The 21575-nt window shown below is 40.3% G+C and overlaps 1 protein-coding gene across 1 annotated transcript; it reads left to right on the top strand.

The window, feature by feature from the left end:
* The first annotated feature begins 1850 nt into the window (after nucleotides 1-1850).
* On the top strand, nucleotides 1851-19733 carry LOC126996294 (glycoprotein-N-acetylgalactosamine 3-beta-galactosyltransferase 1-like). The gene is made up of 11 exons (XM_050856671.1): nucleotides 1851-1904; nucleotides 3541-3684; nucleotides 5238-5338; nucleotides 8408-8517; nucleotides 8667-8819; nucleotides 9553-9691; nucleotides 9831-9943; nucleotides 12885-12995; nucleotides 13540-13697; nucleotides 15581-15745; nucleotides 17168-19733. Exons 1-11 carry the CDS (start codon nucleotides 1851-1853, stop codon nucleotides 17363-17365), a joined length of 1446 nt encoding a protein of 481 aa, XP_050712628.1. The 3' UTR covers nucleotides 17366-19733.
* The last annotated feature ends 1842 nt before the right edge of the window (nucleotides 19734-21575 follow it).

Here is a 21575-nt window from a genome sequence, read left to right as displayed (position 1 = left end):
CGGTATCTCGGGTAACATTCACAATTGGCTTGCGGACTGGCTCTCTGAGCGGAAACAGAGAGTAGTTCTAAACGGTGTTACATCTAACTGGCTCGATGTCAAAAGCGGCGTACCTCAAGGATCAGTGCTTGGCCCCATGCCCTTCTTAATTTATGTTAATGATATCGATGATGGGCTCATTTGCAAAGTATCAAAATTTGCTGATGACACAAAAATTGCTAGTAAAGTAACTGCGATACTCGACGAAGAAGCTTTACAATCAAATATAGATCGACTTGCACGTTGGGCCAATCAATGGCAAATGAAATTTAACGTTGAGAAATGTAAAGTGTTGCACATCGGAAAAAATAACAATCGCGTTCGGTACGTAATGAATGGCCAACAACTTTCTGCAGTAAGTAAAGAAAAGGATCTTGGAATCACTATATCAAGCGATTTAAAGCCCGGTCAGCATTGTTCAGAGGTAGTTAAAACTGCAAACAAATTGGTTGGCTTCATCGGACGAGTCTTTAATAATAAATCGGAAAAAGTAATATTAAAACTGTATAATTCGTTGGTTCGACCCCGTCTAGAGTACTGTGTACAGTTTTGGTCTCCCTACTACAGAAAAGACAGAAAAGTTGGAACGGGTCCAACGAAGAGTAACAAAGATGATTCCTAGGTTGAGAAATTTGTCATATGAACAAAGGCTTAAAGAAGTAAATTTATTCAGCCTATCAAAACGAAGAATGCGAGGCGATCTAATAGAAGTGTTTAAAATGTTCAAAGGATTCAGTGATATTAATGCGGAAGATTACTTTACAATTGATCGATCAAACAGAACAAGAAGAAATCACAATTTGAAGATAAGTGGTAAAAGATTCTCGTCGCACGAAGCTAAACACTTCTTCAATCGAGTTGTTAATGTTTGGAGCTCTCTACCTTGTGATGTCGTTGATAGTACAACAGTTACGGCCTTCAAGAATAGATTAGACAAGTGTTTTGAATCCAACCAGCAACTAAGATATTACTCATTGTCGTAATAACGTTAAGTTCTTTCGAATACTGGTGTCCTTGTCCTCTTTTATTGCCCGGTTAGTGGTAGCAGTAATGGTAGTTCTTTCCTCTTTCCTACTTAAATTCCATGCAGTTTTTCCATGCTGCATGGTTCTTTTTCCTTTCCTGCCAGCTTTGGCTGGAGGGATGGGGGGGTGGGGAGGAGCCTTCGCCTTTGCTGTCCTTCATCTTCCACCTTTGATTAGATAGTTAGTGTAGCTTGTCACAAACAACCTCGTAAGGACCAGCAGGTCTGCTGTTGTTTGTTCTTCCTTTGTGTTCCTTTGTGTCATTTCTTGTTCCTATTCCCTATTCCTTGTGTCCCTATGTCTTCCTTCCTATTCCTATGTCATCAACTTCCTGCCTTTCCTTCCTCCCTTCTTTTCTGTCCCTATTCCCTATTGTATCTATCTCTTGTGTCCCTATTCCTCCCTATTCCCTGTCTTCCTCCCTATTCTAATGTCCTTGCAAACGGACTCGTACACCATCAAATATAAACCGCCGCCAAGGTAAAGGAGCAAGCAAACAGTGACGGGGCAACACTTCTTTCTTCTTCTTGTTATTCTTGTTCTTGTTCGTATTCTTGTTCTTGTTCTTTCCTTCTCGTTCTTGTTCTTCTTTTTTTAATTTCGTTGTTCCTCCTCCTCCCCATCCTCTCTTCTGCTTCTTCGCGCACTTTCCTCTCCATCGGCGCCACACTGTTTATCTTCCTTTACTGTCATTCACTATCGTCCTGTAGGTTTCCTCATTAATTTATTTATTTACTCGCCTGGATCACTACTTATTTTCTTTCTTTTTCCTTGCCCAGAGACAGGATGACCCCAAAATTAAAGTCTTTCAGAATTTTTGGGGTCTTCGTGTCCAAGCAAGTGTTTATTGGCTATCGGTGATATTCTATACACATTTCGGCGCCCGAGCACACATAATTGACTAGACTTTCGTTGGAGTTTTGAGCATTTCCAGGGGTAGTTTAATGGCCTTGGTTGTGGTAGTTTGATTCTTCTGTATCATGAGCCTAAAGAAACATATTTGACAAGGCTTTCGTAGGAGTTGTGGGCATTTCCAAGGGTAGTTTTATGACCCTGGGTTGTGGTAGTTTGACCCTTCTACAGTACCTTGAACCTAAAGAAACACATATTTGACAAGGCTTTCGTAGGAGTTGTGGTAATTTCCAAGGGTAGTTTTATGACCCTGGTGGTAGATTGACCCTTCTTCTGTACCATGAACCCAAAGAAACACATATTTGACAAGGCTTTCGTAGGAGTTGTGGGCATTTCCAAGGGTAGTTTTATGACCCTGGGCTGTGGTAGTTTGACCCTTCTACAGTACCTTGAACCTAAAGAAACACATATTTGACAAGGCTTTCGTAGGAGTTGTGGGCATTTCCAAGGGTAGTTTTATGACCCTGGGTTGTGGTAGTTTGACCCTTCTACAGTACCATGAACCTAAAGAAACACATATTTGACAAGGCTTTCGTAGGAGTTGTGGTCATTTCCAGGGGTAGTTTTATGACCCTGGTGGTAGATTGACCCTTCTTCTGTACCATGAACCCAAAGAAACACATATTTGACAAGGCTTTCGTAGGAGTTGTGGTAATTTCCAGGGGTAGTTTTATGACCCTGGTGGTAGATTGACCCTTCTTCTGTACCATGAACCCAAAGAAACACATATTTGACAGTCGTAGGAGTTGTGGTAATTTCCAAGGGGAGTTCTATGACCCTTATGGTAGATTGACCCTTCTTTTGTACCATGAACTCAAAGAAACACATATTTGACAAGGCTTTCGTAGGAGTTGTGGGCATTTCCAGGGGTATTTTTATGACCCTGGTGGTAGACTGACCCTTCTTCTGTACCATGAACCTAAAAAAACACTTATTAGAGCCCGATTGATCTCCTCTTTTCTTTTGGAAATAGTTGATGTGAGGGGAGGAAGGTTCTAACCGACCTATGTTACTTCCTTGGTGTTTGTTAATGTGCATTGCAAGGTTATTAATGCTATCGAGGACAAAGAGAAGGATAGATAAACCGCTATATACCTATTAAATAAAGTTGAGCGGGCCGCTGCGCATATTTCTGAGGCATTGACCCTTAAGCACACCATGTTTTTAAGTACTATGTTTAATAATACTAATAACAATGATAATGAAGCTTCACCTATCCTTTTAATACTTGATTGATAGTTTAATGTTGCAAGTAAACAACAACAAAGGAGAAGGGAGGAACATGCCATCCAAGGAGTCTCTTTGATGCCATCCCAACCCCCAGGCAGTACAGAGTGTGATTATACAACTAAGGAGACATGTGGACGTAGCACCAGGAAACTAAAAAGATATATAATGGTAGGGGACTATAATAATAAGATTGACTTGTCTTTTGGTCTCTCGTTCTATATCATATTTCTGGAGCAGCGTCTAGCGGGATTTATTTTATTATTCTCCGTTTATTGACCTTGAGCTGCCTCCTTTGCTGTAAATAATAATAATAATAATATTGATAAAGTGTTAGGCGCGTCACCCCCGGCTCGATAAACAGAGGACCCGAGACCCAGACCAAGAGGGAGCCGTGACACCGCTGACAGGGACCACTACTTTGACCTCCTACAGGGCGGCCGGCGGGGTCACGAGGCGGGGGCGGCGGCAGGGGCCCGGCGTGAGTATGGCCCCTCATTTAGCAGTGTCAGGGGGGCTGTGGGGGGGCCGGGGGGGCGGGGGAGGAGGCCGACCACACGCCCCCTTGATGTTGCCAGGGGGGCGAGCCTATAGGGCCATATTGTTAGGCATATTTGACAAGGTTTTTATAGGTGTTTTAGGCCTTCCCAGGGGTAGTTTCATGGCCCTGGTGGTAGTTTGAGGCTTCTTCTGTACCGTCAAACTAAAGAAACACATTTGACAAGGTTTTTATAGGTGTTTTAAGCCTTTCCAGGGGTAGTTTTATGGCCCTGGTGGTAGTTTGAGCCTTCTTCTGTACCATGAACTTAAAAAAACACATATTTAATGAGGCTTTTATAGGAGTTTTAGTCCTTCCTTTTGAAGTCCTTTAGTCCTTCCCATTGAAGTTTGAGCCTTCTTTTGTACCATGAACCTAAAAACACTCATTTTTAAATGTATCGGTTCCCAAGGTTTTTATAGGAGTTGTGGGTTTTTCCAGGGGTAGTTTATTACCCTGGTGGTAGTTTGAGCCTTCTTCTGTACCATGAACCCAAAGAAACATACATTTGACAAGGCTTTCGTAGGTGTTGTGGGTCTTTCCAGGGGTAGTTTTATGGGCCTGGTGATAGTTGGAGCCTTCCGCTGTACCATGAACCTCAAAAAGACACCCGTGAGAACCTGATTGCTTTCCTTTTTAGTCTTTGTAAATAGTTGATGTGAGAGCTGGAAGCATCTGACAATACCAATCTATGTATGGGGAATAAGACCGGGTTATGTATGAGCAATAAGACTGGGTTATGTATGGCCAATAAGACAGGACTATGTGTAGACAGTAAGATAAATATGGAGGATAAGGTTGACAGGGTAATACATGGGAAATAAGACAGGCCTATATATGGAGAATCAGATGTGGTTGACAGGGCTGTGTATAGAAAATAAGATAGACCTATGGATGGGGAATAAGATAGGCATATTACATGGGATAAGATAGTCCTATGCATTGGAAATTAGAAGGCCTTTGTAGTATAGGGCATAAGACAAGCCAGTGTTTATTATTATTATTATTATTATTATTATTATTATTATTATTATTGTTCTTTTTGTTCCTCCTCTTGTTCTTCTTCTTCATCCTCTTCTTGTTCTTGTTCTCCTTTTAGTTCTTTTTATTCTTTTTTTGTTCTTTTCTTCTTTTGACCTGTATCGCTTCGTAGGTCCTCCTCCTCTACATCCTCTCTTCTGCTGCTTCACTCACTTTCCTTTCCATTGGCATCACACTATTTATCTTTCACTGTTGCCCTATTAGTTTCATCATTTATTTCTTTATTTTCTTGCTTGGATCATGTATTACCTATCCTTTTCCTCGCCCAGAGACGGGATGACCCCAAAACTGAAAGGCATATATGTGGGGATAAGATAGGCCTATGTATGGGAAGTAAGGCTGGGTTGTGTGTAGGGACTAGAGAGTCTGGTGAAATGGCATTGTTGTGATTCTGAGATAAATTCCATCAAGCGCTTCCGTAGCTGTTTTGCTCCTCTTAACTTTCATTTTTGCAGTGTGATGTGCAATATGAAGTGGAGCAGCTACTCACTCCCCTTACTGCTAGACACATATCTCTCAGCTTAAGGCCTTCACCTCACCCTACAACATTAAAAAGGTAAAGCTATTCTTGTGTTGTAAGTTTTTGCACTGATATTTAGATGTTATATGTTCGTTTGCTTTTTATGTAATTTGAATGTAGCTACTTTGATATGTATTTATTTTGGGGGGGTTGAGTTGTTACTAATATCTGATGATTCAATGATATTTATTATTATTAATGTTTGATGTTTTTTTTCTGAAATTTAAATTGGCTTTACTTTGATATATGTCTTTTATTTTTAGGGATGATTTCTTATTATTTAATATTTAATGCATTTCAGAGTGTGTTCATGGAGGATTATATAATGCTTGTGTTGCTTGTTTTTTGCAAAGTTTCATTTAGCTATTCCATGAGTGGAAAGGAAATTAATGATGCCACTTCAATTATTCCCATCAGTTAGTAGTTGGAGGTATTGTTCTGCATATATCCTTGTTATGTCTGAAGCACCAATGTGTGAAGGGAATACTCACAGTGCCGTGTACTCTTCAGGATAGTCGTCCCCTGCATGACTATATAGTTCCTGTTGTTGGTAATTTCTGTAGCGGGCAACAAGATGGGTCTCTTACAAATCATAATGTTGGTAGCACAGTGCATGACTCTATACATATCTGCCTTTTTACATGACCTCAGTGGGGTTCAGGTTCTCACGTGTAAATGAATGTTGGAAGAAGGCATTGTAGTGCACCAGAATGACGCACATTACTTAGTAATGTTTAATGTTTAGTAATGTAATAATGGTTCTGTGGGATATTTTTGTGCTCCTAAGACTGGCATCATAAGAATATAGTATATGACAGACATTCCTTTTGTTAAAGGGCCTCTTTTACTATTCCTTGATGTAGTTTGTTTGATTATGCTTTTTTTTTCTAACTCATTTATTTGTACATATTACAGTTACTGTGCCTTGGCAATCCACTATTATTACTATTACCTTTTTATAGTCCTCTCTATACCAGCAATTGAATTCATGCAGTTACATTTGGCAATGAGGCAGAGTTATTTCATAAACCAAGGCTCACATTTTGAGGGCTCAGCTGGTGCTGTTGTTGGTTTGGTTTGCAAACTCCTTAAATCATCGCCTTTCCTGTCACCTCCCCCAGGTAAAGAGTGCTCTGTGTGTAAGTGTCTCTCAGGGTGAAGATTTTTCTGCTGGCTTCCTGGACCCTCATTACTATACTACACCCACTTTGTGGATTTATATTTTTTCTTTTTAACCCTCTCGCGCACGACGACGCGTTTCGCGTCATCAAAGGGTAAAAGGTCCTGGCGCACGATGATGCGAAACATGTCATAAAAGTTAAAAGAATTGATTAAAAATTAAGTTTTCGGTAAAAGTGCGTCAAATTTGGGAGCATCATTTGTTGGGATAAGTTTCTTAATGGTAACATATGGCAACCTTTCTAAGGAGAGCAGATGAGGAGCTTTGAGCGATTTTTATTTGTTAGCCTGCTCTGATGGGAGAGGAAAAAAGTACAGTTTTCTCGGTGTAACTCGGGAACTAATAGGTGTATGAGAAATTTGAGGATACCATAATAATCCTCACTAAATTCCACTTCGAAACATATATTCGGCTAAAAAAGTTGGCCCACAAAATTTCAAGCTAGCGAGTGGGGAAGAGTTGGTACTTCGGATTTATTGTCTACAATACTCTATACAGAGACTTGAAACAAGTTTGTATTGTTTATATATATATTTTCATCTATTTTATTTGCGCATGTTCTGGTACAAGTCTTTATGAAGCCATTAATACCAAATTTATTGGTGTACGATATATCTGTGAGGGTAAAATACGTCCGGGAATGTAGAGTATCGCGGCGGCAAAAAAAGGCCGGTCGGGCCCGAGAAATGCATGGTGAGTGGAATGGAAACTTATGGTGCGCGAGAGGGTTAAGTTGTGGCTCAGCATGTATCAAGAGTACAAAAAAATATTATGATGTCTCAGCAAAACTTTTATATATATTCTTTTCCATAAAAGCATAACCTGCTGCACTTCCTACACTCCCCCCTGTGCCCACGTACCAGCCTCACCCTTCTACTTGCAGGAGTCACCATGGTTGTAAGCCGGAGCTTCATTCTAACCTTAGGAACGGGAATGTTCTGCGGCTTCCTATCCTTCTATCTCCTAAACAGCACAGTAACAGTTCACCCTCGCTATATAGAGGGAATTAGGTAAACACTCCCACTAACAGGTGATGGTCTCCTCTTCTTCATCTCAGAGAACATTCAGGCCAAGCATTCACCTCTGTGACCTCAGCTTTCTGCTGATGTGTTTTGCAAGCAGTGTAGTCCCCTGGTATCAGTATTTGATATTGGTGGTATTATATTGTTTGCATGTGTCAAAATTCTTGGATTTTTGCAAGCTGATTAGGTCAAACATGCTCTTCCCTGAATTTTCTGTGATGTCAAAGGGGCACAGCCAGTGTTGGAGACTGTTCTCCAAAGCAAAATAATTGTCATATACACAGTTCATGAAAATACTGCAGCTCAGTCTTTGCAGCTGGAGGATTGGAGGTTCAGCCATTTGAGGCTGAGGTAACTTGCTGGGGTAAACAGAAGAAGCTGTGCTGGCTGTGCTCCTGTGGCATGGTTGTGTATGTGGATGGTGTACTTGGCTGTGGGTTCACTGAGCCTCACTGTAGAGTATGATGTTCACTTATTTAGAGACAAGTAGAGGGACAGCAATGCCCTTTTGTAAGAAGAATATCAAGGTTGCTAGATTGAAATGGTACTTATATCTATTCATCTATTTCCCTATTACTAACACCTTTGTTTCTTTAGTTGTAAAACATCTTCCATAAATTCTTTTATTATTACCCTGTAGTCTTTTCATCACTACTATGGTGTCTGTTATTCACCTATATAAATGCTTTAGTCATATTGGTGGTGGAATCAAAGTAACTTTCAATATCCAGGTGCATGTTTGTAAACAGGCCACTGCCCTGAAAGCATGAATTAAATCAATATATTTTTTATTTTTTACTCACTACATCAATAGCAATGATTGCACATTGTTAGGCATTTAGAATTCACAGCAGCCCATCAGTAGTGCAGTCTACAATGTTACTCATGAAGGTCCTTTCTCAGTCCCCCTCACAGCATTTACAGTCACCCACACAGCCATGAGGAGCTGGAAAGTGCTGCAGGACCCGAGGGCAACGTGGCCATGCACTCCCACAACGAACCACACCACGCAGGTTTGTCCTTCAAGACGTAACTGTTGTGTAGCCACTAATTGTATATCTTGTCCTTTTACCAAACTACTCTGCTAACACTAGAGAACATAAAGAATTAAAATGGTCAATTAAACTAGAGAAGAAAGGTAAAGTTTAGTTGTCCTTCTCAGGTGAGGACGTGGAGGCAGAGCAGCTCAAGGCCAAGGTGCGGGTGCTGTGCTGGGTGATGACCAACCCCAAGAACCATGAGAAGAAGGCTCGGCACATCAAGGCCACCTGGGCACGGCGCTGCAACAAGCTTGTCTTCATCAGCAGCGAGGAAGGTGAGGGGGCGGCCGGGCTCTTGATGCTTGACAATGTTATATCACACTGGTGCTATAACATTTATATTTTTTTCTATTAAATAACTGTTCCTTTATAAAGTCTAGGTATTATTTGAATTTTTTTTCTCACGATGATATTATACTACATTGGTGCAACAGGTATCTATATTTCGTTCCATATTATAAGCTATCAATGTTGTTTTTTATTAGTTAACTGTTTCCTCATAGGGCCTAGGTGCTATTTCAATTTTCTTTTCACGCTTGACAATATTATACTACATTGGTGCAACAAGTTTTGTGACTTCTGTACTGTATTACATATCATAAACTCCTAATGTTGTTTCTGTTCATTAACTGTTCCTTCATAGAGCCTAGGTGCTATTTGAATTTCCCTTTTCACCCAACAATGTTAGACTTCTGTGGTGCAACAGGTTTTGTGACATTTGTATTTCGTTCAATATCATTAGCTATCAATATTGTTTTTTATTAGTTAACTGTTCCTTCATAAATGCAAACTCAAGGTGCTATTTTAATTTTCTTTTTCACACCTGACTATATTATACAGTGCTGCAACAGGTTTTATAGCATCTATGCTTTGTTACATATCATAAGTCATCAAAACTCTGTTGATTAACTGTTCCTTCATACATGTAAAGGCAAGATGGTATTTCAGTTATTATTTTTTGTTCCGCCTTTTGCCTTCCTGCCACCAACTTTCTCTCATCGGCAACAGACAAGGAGCTGGGAACTGTGGCTGTCAACGTGGGCGAAGGGAGAAACCACTTGTGGGAAAAGACCAAGGCCGCCTTCTCCTACGTGTACAACAACCACTACAATGACGCCGACTGGTTCCTCAAGGCAGACGATGACACGTGAGTCTCGGAGGGGTGTTCACATAGTCTGTCTACAAACCATATATATAAAGTCAGATATCTGGGAGGATAGATGAGAAGAGAGGTAGGTGTATGAAAACCAAAACACTGGGATATTTTACCTGGTGACTCATTTCAGGTACGTCATCGTGGAGAACCTTCGCTACATGCTGAGCCCCTACGACGCCAGCCACCCACTCTGGTTTGGCTGCCGCTTCAAGAAGTATGTGAAGCAGGGCTACATGAGTGGAGGTACAGTACACATCACACACTCTCAGACTTCTCAATTACTACTTTTCACAAATGTCTGTGCGGGAGAGGTTAATGTACACCATACACTCAAGCTTCTCTCTCTCCCTCACCTCAACCACACACTCGAGTGGGGAAGGGGTATTTATGCTGTAGATTGTATTCTGCCTGCTGCTGCTGTGTTGATCTGTGTTGTATTGTGTTGGAATGCTATTACATTGATTATAATTACTGTAGATCTATTATCTGAATCATGTCTCTACACAAATCTCTTAGGTGACAAGAGAGTTTATTTATATGCATATACTTGAGTCCCATCTTAATTGCTGCTATTTTTCCACACCTTAGAATGTTAAGCGGAGGATGATCTGAATGCCCTGTGAGTTATAGACTATGCAAGTAGGTGGTGGTAGTGTCCTTTAGTTTCATGAAAGTGCAAGTGTTTTCAAACTTGTAAAAGTAGCTACTTAGTAAAGTAGTTTCCCTCCTGCACTGACCCATCCACAGTCCCAGACCACAGGGTTCAGGAATTGAGTAAAGCGTCTGGACTAGTACGAGTGTCAAAACATCATTCAGAGCAGAGGATTGCAATTATTTAAGAAAGGATGAACACGGTCAAGGAACACCGCACTTGGTACATCACCTGAGTGTTGGAGTGTGATGCTACAACAGAGTAATGCCATCCATGGATCAATATTTTTTTTTTTTTTTTTTTTTTTTTTTTTTTTTTTACATTGCAGCCTATTGCGCCGGTAGGCTTCTTCCCGGTGGATCCTGATGGTCGGTCCAAGGCTTCTTTCCGGTAGGTCCTGATGGTCGGCCCAGCCCGTTCTGGCGCAGGCGAGTGTTTATAGTGGCGCCATCTTGCATTGGCTCATGCTGCCCTCCCAGAGCTCATCTTTGATCCTAGAATCTAGAGTCCGGGTTGATAGGTGGTCTTCTGGACAGCATGTGGGTAGTTTTAAGCCACTCGGCGGCGGCTGAAAAATCCCAGCTTGGTGGCACCGGGCGGGGATTGAACTCGCGTCCTCCTGAACACGAGGCCTCTGTGATGGCTTTGTCAATAAGGAGCTGCCTGGCATTTGGTTTTGTTTCAAGAGTTGTTTAGTGAGGGAGCACCGAACTTAATGAATGATCCTGCTGTTTGCATGTCACTTTTCTGGATCACATATTTTGTGGCCATCAGTTTCATTCATTCTCAAATACACACACATATGCATATCTTTCTTATTTTTTAAAAGAACTCAAATATGATTCATCATCTTTTTGTGAGTTCTCTTTGTAAAACTCCACTTACAACTAAGTTATAGTTTAACGCTGAGCTCTGTGGCAAGCATGAAAGGCTCACACATGTTATCTGTTGACACCACTGTCTCTTTTTCCCCTTCTAGCATTCCTAAATCAAATGGCACCTATTGCTAGGTTCATCGATAACTTTGTGCCACTCCTCCATGCCCAACAGGAACACATGAGTGGAGGTAGGTATCCTATAGATGTCGCTGTCCATGCTAAGAGTTATTCCCATGTTTTAAAAGGAACTGTGAGGCTTCATCTAACTAGACAACGAGCTGAAAGTTGTGACGCGTGTGTGTGTGGTAGCCTGACTAGCCGGCTCCTCGTGTGTGGCCTCGCTGGGGCTGGGTGGAGTGAGCAGCACAGAGGCTTAGGTTGAGCCTCACCCAGCTCCTTGAGGGGGTTTTATAACTTACAATAATTCCTGTTTTGTGATTTAACACTTGTCTTGGTTCTTTTATCTAGAGCCACTTGATAGCAGGCAAATCAAATTAAAAAACTTTAGTCAAAATATTTTGCCTACTAACTTGAGTTTTGCTCTGATGACTAACTCTCTCTCTTTGTGTGTTGATTTGATATGACCATTGTTTAAAAAAATTGTTCCCATGCCCGATGTTGCCACTCAGCAAGCACCTCTCAGTATGATGTCCCTTTACACAGCAGGAGAAATAACTGGAATTATTAACCTCTAACCTTGAATGGCAACTTTAAACTCTCACTCACTATGCATCACCTTACCAAATGACTGTAATACACTCCTCTGTATTGTATGTTGATGTATTTATTGATTTGTTGTTCCTGAGTCACATCACTGTTGTCTTACACACCTTTCAAGCCTATCCCAAATGTCCTGAGTCGCCTGTTTAGAATTCTGATATCTCTCCCCGGGACTAGGATGTTTCATTACCATGGAAGAACTGTTTCATCAATCATCATCATCATCACCATTTAACGTCCATTTATTCCCTATGGTGGGGTTGGACGGGATATGAGCCTCCCCCACTGTTGCCGGTCCATAGCCATTTCTTCCGTGATGTTCAGCCTCCTCATATCTTCCTCCACCACCTTTCTCCATGTCTTCCTTGGCCTTCCTGGTGGTCTTCTGCCCTCTACCTCAAAGTTCAGTGCACATCTCAGGATGTGTTCTCCTCTTCTCCTCACATGTCCAAACCACCTTAATCTGGTCTTACTCAGTAACTCCTCTAGTCCCTCCAGGCCACTCCTCCTCACCACTTCTTCATTTGAAATTCAGTCAGTCTCTCGACAACCTCCATGCTATCAAACACAATGCCTTTTACTTTTCTCATCCCCCCTTTTTATATTATTCTTACTTTACTGTCACTGTCTCTTATTTTTCTTATCCATGTCTGCCAAACTCAATACCCATCTGTTAACCCAGGTATTGTTTTTGCCCTCCCTTCTTCATTTTCTTCTTACTTAACTCTCTTTTTTTTTTTTTCATCTCTGTCTGGTCATTAAGGGGACTCTGTTTGGGTCTATCATTTTTTTTTTCTGATTTGATGCCCTTTCATGGATCTCAATAATAATAATGATAATACAATATGCTAATCATCCACCATTAATTTGTCTCCATAACAGTATTTCCTCGGGCTGTCTTAGGGGTTACCATTACAAACTCTCCCTCCTACAGGTGCTGGCTATGTGTTGAGTCGGGAAGCCCTGCGCAGGTTCGTGGAGGAGGGGATTCCGAACCCCAAGAAGTGCCGGCAGGACCATGCAGGCTCCGAGGATGTGGAGATTGGTAGGTTGAGACAGGTTAGGTAGGTCAGTACAGGTTATCTACTCTTAAACGAAATGTGGAGTTGTAACAGGTCATTCTTTTATTCCACTTCACTATGGTTCATTATTTGGTTTTCTTTGGTGGTAAACTAAAGAATATTTTTTGTGACCTGCCTTTGTATTTATTGGATGGTCAGGGAAGGAAACAGGCAGGGTACACTAGGTCATTTGCCACTGAGAAACTTTCATATTTTTCAAGAGTGAGAATTTCCCATGCTCCTCTTCCTCCTTCCCCTCCTCCTCATCCACATGAAATTGACCTCTCTTTCGGCCACTCATATGTACTCTCTTATACAGGGGCAGTGATTGGCAGGCTTTTTTTTTCTCTCATTTATTCATCATTATCTCAAACATTAGTCCCCCCAGAAGGTAGGTGATCTCATTTAGTCCTAGAATTTGGGACTTTCTTACTTCCCCCACAAATAATAAGCACATCCAAAGTATATTCATCCACCATTTTCATGTTTGGTCAGCATTCGGTTTTGATAATAACGATACACTTCCAGGTAAATGCATGCAGAACATTGGAGTGCAGGCCGGGGACTCGCGCGACAATATGGGTCGAGGGCGGTTCTTCCCCTTCATCCCAGAACACCACTTGGTCCCTGGGCACATTGGATCCAAGAACTGGTACTGGGAGTGGATATACTACCCATCCAAAGTTGTGAGTAGACTTGCATCAGCTTCACCTTCCTCCTCTACACTGTTGCTAAAGAGTTGAAGCGCCTGTTTTCTTAGATGCTTCCAGCCCTCACAACAACTAATTCCCAAGGCTACAAAGGAGATTAGTTGAGTTCTCATGAGTGTGTTTTCATGTTCATGGTGCAGAAGCCTTGTCAAACTAGCATTAGACTCATAAAACTACCCATGGAAACACCAACACAACCTCTTTGAAAACCTTATCCTATGTGGGTGTGTAAGCCTTGAAAGGTTGAGGATATGGGTCTAAGTTCCTTCTTCTCCTTCTTTCAGATAAAGTTTATGTCTCATTGTAGTCAAACTGATATTTTCTGCAATAGCCATATTTTGCCTTCGCTCTTTCCATCAAGATCTTGTTTCCTTTGAGAACATGGAATATTGTATTTTTCAACTTTCATTTTCCTCTCATAATGGTAAGAGCTGCAGTATAGAATAGGATTTAAATGCAAGTCAGTAATAATGATTCAGTAAAATTTCCAGGAATTTTGAACTAGGAACCTTTCCATGGGAGTTTTGGGAATTTTCAGGAAATTTGAGAATTGAGAAAAAAAAATTCAAATTTGCCTATGGCACCTTTAGGCCTTTTTTTTTTCTTTTTCTTGAGGTTATTGTTGCCTCTTTAGACTTTAGTTTTAGGAGGCTGTTAGTGAATGCCCCTTAGCCCAATGGTGGGGCAGGCAGGATTTTTTATGTGACACCTATTAAGGCACATGCTGCCCTCCGGTTAACCTAACCTAACGTAACAAAACCCCAAGCAGTTACTATAGGTCTTGACTCAGAAAATTCATATATGTTGCCTTACTAATGAAACTTTCTATACAACAAAGTGAGGTGATTCTTTGTTGATTTATAGCATAAGGTATGGGTTATCATGTGTTTGAAGATACCCTAAACTTAACCTAACCTAACCTAACAAAACCCCAAACAGTTACTATTGGTCTTGACTCAGAAGATTCATATATGCTTCCCTACTAATGAAACTTTCTATACAACAAAGTGAGGTTATTCTTTGTTGATTTCTACCATAAGTTGCTGGCTGTCATAGGTTTGAAGATACCCTAAACTTAACCTAACTTAACAAAATCACAAAAAGTTACCTGTTACCAAATACCATTTTTTGTTATTTTGTGCCATAAGCTGTCACCTGTTATGTGTTTGAAGATGCCCTAAACTTAACCTAACAAAACCACATAAAGGTACCATATATCTTGACTCAAATAAATCATCTATTCTTCCTTACTAAATGAGAATTTCTATATAACACAGTGAAGGCTTTCTTTGTTAAATTATACTATAGGTGTCTGGATATCATGTGTTTGAAAGTTCCTTGAACTTAACCTAACCTATTGGAAATACAATTTTTGTTGCTTAAAACTTTTTAACTAATAGTTCTATTAATGAAAATTAGCTTGTTTATTAATACAAATACACGTGTGAAAACATTTGAAAATTCCTAAAATTCCCGGGCCCTGAAGATTCCCAGAAACTTTCCTTTGGAAGTTTCTTTTTTTCCTGAAACTTTCCCACCCTTTGCAACCCTAGTCCCACCAAGGAAAAATCAATAAAACTCATTGAAGTAAAACCTCCATTTAGTACGACCTTCTTTAGTCCCTGTGTTACATAGAGGGCTGGCTGTATTAGTGTTATGTTTTATCACTCAAATGAAAGCAATAAACAGAGGTAAATTCTCATTGCAGGGTGTTGTCGATAATTCCCATTGAAATAACACCTCCATTTAGCGCAAACTTCTTTAGTACCTGTCTTGCATTAAACAGAGGCTCTACCATATTAGTATCATGTTTTATCTCTCAAATGAAAGCAATAGACAAAGTGAAATTCTGGTTACAGGGTCTTGAGTGTTGTTCAGATACGGCCATTTCCTTCCACTACGTCCTGCCCAACAAGATGTATGAGCTGGAGTATCTCTTGTACCACTTGCGTCCATACGGCATCAACCACCGGGACCCCTTCCCTCCCCCACTCCCCCCAGACACCAAGAGCATTCCACAGGAGGTGAGTGGAGCGTCCTTGCTGGAGTGTTGAACTTAGGGGAAAAGGACTTGAGTGAAAAGTAATTGAGCTTAGGCTTCTCCAAATATTTCTACTACTACTGCTACTACTACTACTACTACTACTACTACTACTACTACTACTTCTTCTTCTATTTCTACTACTTTCAATTCCCCAACTGACATATATAAAAACAGGAGAGAAAGATTTAAGGAGGGAATAAATGGTAGATATATGTTCTGTCTTTCCTACACTATATTTACACTCTTTCTATTTTTACATTTCCTACCAATCAGGATTCAGACAATTATTACTATTATTTTTTTTTTTAATATTCAGATTCCCAATTATTATTTTTACTTATTTTTTTTACTGTTTCAGGATTAAGGCTATCAATTATCTTTATCCTTTATTTTTATTTCAATTAGTTTCTACTGACTTTTTTATTTCAGGATTCAGACTATCAATTATTTTCATACTTTTCACATCTTGCAACCTCACAACAGCCTGGGTCCACTGCTGTAACTTCTCCTTGTTTAACCCACAGGGTGCCAGTGCCGTTTATTTACGGCGGCGAGTAGGCGCACGCTGTGTGCCAGTGCCGTTTATCTACGGCGGCAATTTAGAAAAATTGCCGTGGCCTTATTTTGACTGAGGAGCTTTTCATACTTAGCCAGGAGACTTTTCATCCTTTACACCTCCCAGTCACTGATCTTCAGCCCCCCCCCAAGCCTCGAGGGTACGGGTCCCTTTCTTGACCTGACCGCAGTGTAGGGAGGATGTCTGGCTGCACAAAGCATATTTTGAGAATGCCCAACTTTGCTTGTGCCCCTAGTGACTTCACGGATAGTGATGCGAGTGACTTTGAGTCTGATAGTGACCTTGATAAAGATTATATATATAGTGATAATGGTGAGGAAAGTGAGGTGCTGACGCCCCGCCACTCGCATTATGCCCAAGCAGAGAGGGTTTTCGAACCCTCTGCTGCCACTCAGGCCATAAGGCGCCTCTTATATGGTGATGGTGATAGACGAGCTCCCTAGGGGGAGTAAGTCTATGGGATGTAACACTCCAGATATCGGAAACTTCCGGCGTCTAGAAAATAAAAAAAGTAGAAATCATGGAAATTATAAGAGATGATTAGTAAAATGTATCAATTATGTGTTGTCTAATCATTCTGAACACTTTTCCCAAAAAAATAAAAAATAAAATAAAAAATCCAAATTTGCTTGGCTCTAGGAGAAGTTTTTTTGCAAAAAATGCTTGGCACCCACGGGGTTAAAGTATTACTCATTGAACTGCTAGATATCTATAACCTTGTAACTTCAAATTTTTTCAACAGGTATCAGAAAAATATTGAAAAGCCATCACTCCAGCTCCTCGTTTGTAGTATTACTCCCTGTAACTTCAAATTTTTTTCAACAGGTAATAGAAAGGTATGCAAAAGCCATCACTCCAACCAGCCCAGAAGAAGCAAAACAGAAGACGCATGTCGAGGCGGAAACTGCAACTGAGGCACCAACAGACAACAAAAGACATCCAGCAAAACCATCAACCATCATAGCAAACCTCAAGTCAAAACCTTCAACAATAATAGCAAATCTGAAGTCAAAACCAGTGTAGCAATTGTGCATTCTCCTCATAGATCATTATTTTTCCATAATTTCGAGGTTCATCATAGTTATCAAATATTTTAGTACAAGGCATTGTGTGTTTCCTGCTACAAGTGTGGAGTGGTCATTTTGTGCTCACGGCTGAATGTCTGAAATTAGAAATATGGTGCTAAGTATATCTGTGTCTGTGTGGGTGTGGGTGTGGGTGCGTGTGGGTGTGTGTTACATTGTGTTGCTCTTAATCTAGAATATCCAGATAGTATTCAATAAGTATATAATTTTTCACTTTGTGCCATATTTGATTGTTACTTTGCAGGTGACGCACTGCTTGTCAGGTAGCTTTTGGGTTACTGGCCTGAGAATTGGCCTCATCTTTTTAGTTGTAATTTATGGTCTTGATGCTGATACCAAAATCAGCCTGAAGATATGTACTTGGAGGCCTGTTTTCTCCAAGCTGCAGGTCAGTGATGATCTGACTACCTATACCGAAGCTTGGCATTACTCGCACTGTGCCATAGGAAAGAGGGGTTCTGTGCCATGTTGCCTCATCTCAGCGTCTTGGTCACATGTCATGCAAACCTCACCAGAATTATGCAGACTGCTCACAATTAATGCATCCTACGTTTTACATTTATTAGGTGCACGTTCTAGTCACAAAAAAAGGTGATAGAATGCGGTGATAGATACTTGTGTGTGCTAACAGTGCTTTGTTTTCAGTATTTTTAGTTCATTATTGATATTGACTTCTTCACTTTGCTTATGTACAAAAAGTCTCTCAAACTTGATGATATACAAACGTCACAACCTTAGAAACATTCCAATATCAAGAACATATGTAGGTCTGTATCTCCATTACCCTTACATGCTGTTTCTCTGCCTGGTATTAAAGTTGGGGCAATATACCAAGCTGCACATTTTGTTGTTGCTCATCTTCATCTCTATGGCACTTGAGCCTGTGTTGGTAAGAACCCATTTTCTGTAACAAGGCAGTCTTAGCAAGAGTGTCCAGATCTTCCTGTTCGTTCATTGCCTTTCTGGAGCATCAGCACCTATAGAGTTTTCAGATCTTTCCCTGCGGCATTATTAGCACCTCGCCCCTCATTCCACCTTCCATGCTTTCTTTAACTCTATCAGTCCCTTTGATGTTGACGGGAAACGTAAAAACATTCTTATTATCTGTTCCACCACAGACTCTCAGACATGTCATCACATTCACACTCAGCTTCATCATGCAGATACACATTCCAGCTCTGTTTCATCCCAGTGTCTCATGATGTTTTTCAGGGCTTTGTCTCCACATCAGATTTAACTTTTGTAAATGCTTTCCCTCATCGAGTCCTGGCCAAAAATAGCCATGATGCCTTATTGATGAGCTAATGGCTATAATTCTATTGTAAATTCGCAGTTTAGAGTTATAAGAGCTTAGCAAGATTGAACTGAAGAGTGTTTCTGCTCAGGATCTGTCATTAAATTTATTTGAAATTGTTTAATGATATAATTTTGTTCGTACTGTGGGCAGATTGAGGCAAAGAGTATTCCATTGCATATTCTGCCATTAAACAATAGAACAGGAAACTTAGACTTGTGTCAGTCAATATTCAACCTGTACTCAACATATGTGACCAGAATAACAATGGTACACACCCCCTGAGGTGGTCTGTTGTGTATCAGAAGGATGTCAAAACAATACTATTGGATAGACTTCACTGCCATTAGTAGAGATGCTGGAGTTACAGGCCAGCACCACCTTTCAATTACATATCCCGTGCTGTAGGTCTCTTGTGTGTTGATTCTTTCCTTGGGGGGGTTGGGAGAACATGCTAAGCTGTGTGTTTCATCAGTGGTCATCAAAGTCACTTTAGCACATGAACCTGTGGTGGCTAAGATACTCATTACCATGGGACACAGGGTGAGTGTAACATCTGTGTTACCACACTTTACCTTCCCCAGGTTTCCCCAGGGACCCATTTACTAATTTACTGATGAACACCTGAGTAGACTGTGTGCTGACTGGCCTGGCCAGGATCAAGCCCAACCTGAGGATTTGTAGCAGGTGTGTTAACCACTACACCACAGAGGACTCATTGCCCTGGTATTGCCACATTCATGTCACTGGGAGAACAGGACTACATTCACCAAAGAAGCTGAGTAATGATATGTTGAAGTATAAAAGTAACAGTCTTTTGAGACATTCCTGAGTGGTAGATTTTAAGTTTTAATATCCAAGTTTGAGAGATTTTGCTGAGCGGCAGTCTTTGTGTGTCATGATGTGTCAGTCATCGTCAGAGCTGTCAGAGCCACCAAAGACGAGCGCTGCTGACATTCTTAGAGGACTTTATTATTGTGTTCATGCTTTTTTATTTAATTATATATCATTATTATTATTTATTTTATTTTTTCTTAATTTATTTTTTCATTTTAGTGTGTATGGAAATTTTAAAGATGCTTTGTTTAGTTTGCTAGTTTATGTATTAAGTTAATATTAACTCGGCATTTAGGTACCAAAGAAATATTTGTATTTTTATGTTGATTTAGTGTTGGAATGGTTGGCTTCTGGTGTTGTTAGTGCATAGAAAAGAACAGGTGAATGTTCAGTTAACAAATGGCCAGTATTTTCAGTGCATTATGAGTGACTTGTTCATTGTTTAAATTTAAGGTGGTTTCTAGTGTTGATATTTTGGAAATGAATTACTTTTTTTTTCATAATTCTCTATTAGGCTTTTCAAGTATCAATAAGTTCTCCATTGAGGAGACATTTATCACCTCTTTTTGAAAATATGTTGGAGGAGGAGTGGCTGCCACCATGAAAGTAGATTCATCACTGCACTTAGACTTGGGTTTTTACTTGGACATTAAGTGTGAGGCTTAACAATCGTTGACAGGGGCAAGAATGTGACCCCCACATCTTGCATACCTCTGTACAAAGTGTGTGGCAAACCACATTTATTTATCTTGGAAGCAATCCATTAAAACAAATTGTGTTCATGGCTGCCACATACCTGATATTTCTTGTGTTTCCTCAAGTGATGGATACCTAATGTTGTTGAGGTGAACTGATTCCTAATTCTTAAGAAAAGTGGTCATGACTCACCATCCACAGAGTGTTGCTGCTCTTAGAGCATCCCTGGTCTTGTGTTTGCCACAGTGCATCGTTGTGTTTGCTTTGCCAGCTTCTTACATTGTTTTCATTGTGCTTATTGTTTTATTCCTTGAGTAAATAGTGCATGCACTGCACCATGGCAAGCACATGTCTAGCAAAGGATACAGCACACCCACATGTTTCTACATGTAAGAGGACATTGACAAGTCTTGAATCTGTATTGGATTATTTTCAGTTGCTTTTGTTTTTACTCATCGAATGTGTTTCAGTAACTTATTAGTGAGCAAATTGCTCACAGAAAACAACTGTACCAATTAGCATTATTCCTTATGAGAATATTATATCAAATTATGTGAAATTAACAACACAATTTTTCCACGAAATTAAGTTCATTTAAAAACTTATCAGGGTGTTTATGAACGTTTTGTGTTAACTTTTTTACCGATGATATTTCACTTTTGTGTTGTGCCATAAACATGAGAATTTCATCATTGCTATAGTATTTCCACGAGAAACTGGCGGGTGTGGGGTAGTGGGTAGTGGGTGAGGGTCAGCCACCCTACCACACTCTCACTTCCTCTCATATGTCAGCTATTTACTACCTTAAATGAATTTAATTAAATAATTGGATAATCCAGTAAGGTCATAGTGTTAAGATTGTTTCGTTTTTAAGATAATAACAAAAAGTTTTAATAAATCCCAGGACACTTGACAACGTTGGAATACAACGTTGTCAAGTGTCGTAGTATTTTTACAAAATCTTTGTTATTATCCTAAAAAGAAACAATCTTAACACTATATGACCTTACTGGATTATCCAATTATTTAATAAAATTCATTTAAAGGTAGTAAATAGCTGACATATGAGAGGAAGTGAGAGGTGTTGAGAGTGTGTGGCAGGGTGCGGGGCGGGGCTGACCCCTCACCCACCACTACCCCACCCACCAGTTTCTCGTGGAAATACTAAAGGTTTGAGGAGTGATGAATCTCATACTGATTTTAAATGTACAACTTGAAGTCACAGCAGTTACCTCTCAGTGTTTTATAAATGGAGAAATCTTCCTACTCTTGACCCTCCTCTAGCTTTGTACATTACTCTTTGAGGGATGTATCAACTTTT

Source organism: Eriocheir sinensis, chromosome 9 (genome assembly GCF_024679095.1).
Source record: "Eriocheir sinensis breed Jianghai 21 chromosome 9, ASM2467909v1, whole genome shotgun sequence".
Taxonomy (NCBI): Eukaryota; Metazoa; Arthropoda; class Malacostraca; order Decapoda; family Varunidae; genus Eriocheir; species Eriocheir sinensis.
Note: the sequence above shows the minus strand (reverse complement) of the source record. Positions and strands in the feature narration are given on the sequence as shown.

Excerpts from the sequence above, each read along its gene's own strand:
- LOC126996294 (XM_050856671.1), top strand. The coding sequence starts at position 1,851 with ATGACCCCAAAATTAAAGTCTTTCAGAATTTTTGGGGTCTTCGTGTCC. Across the intron at positions 3,685-5,237 it reads GGCGGCGGCAGGGGCCCGGC|TGTGATGTGCAATATGAAGT; the intron begins GTGAGTATGGCC and ends TCATTTTTGCAG. Across the intron at positions 8,518-8,666 it reads CAACGAACCACACCACGCAG|GTGAGGACGTGGAGGCAGAG; the intron begins GTTTGTCCTTCA and ends TGTCCTTCTCAG.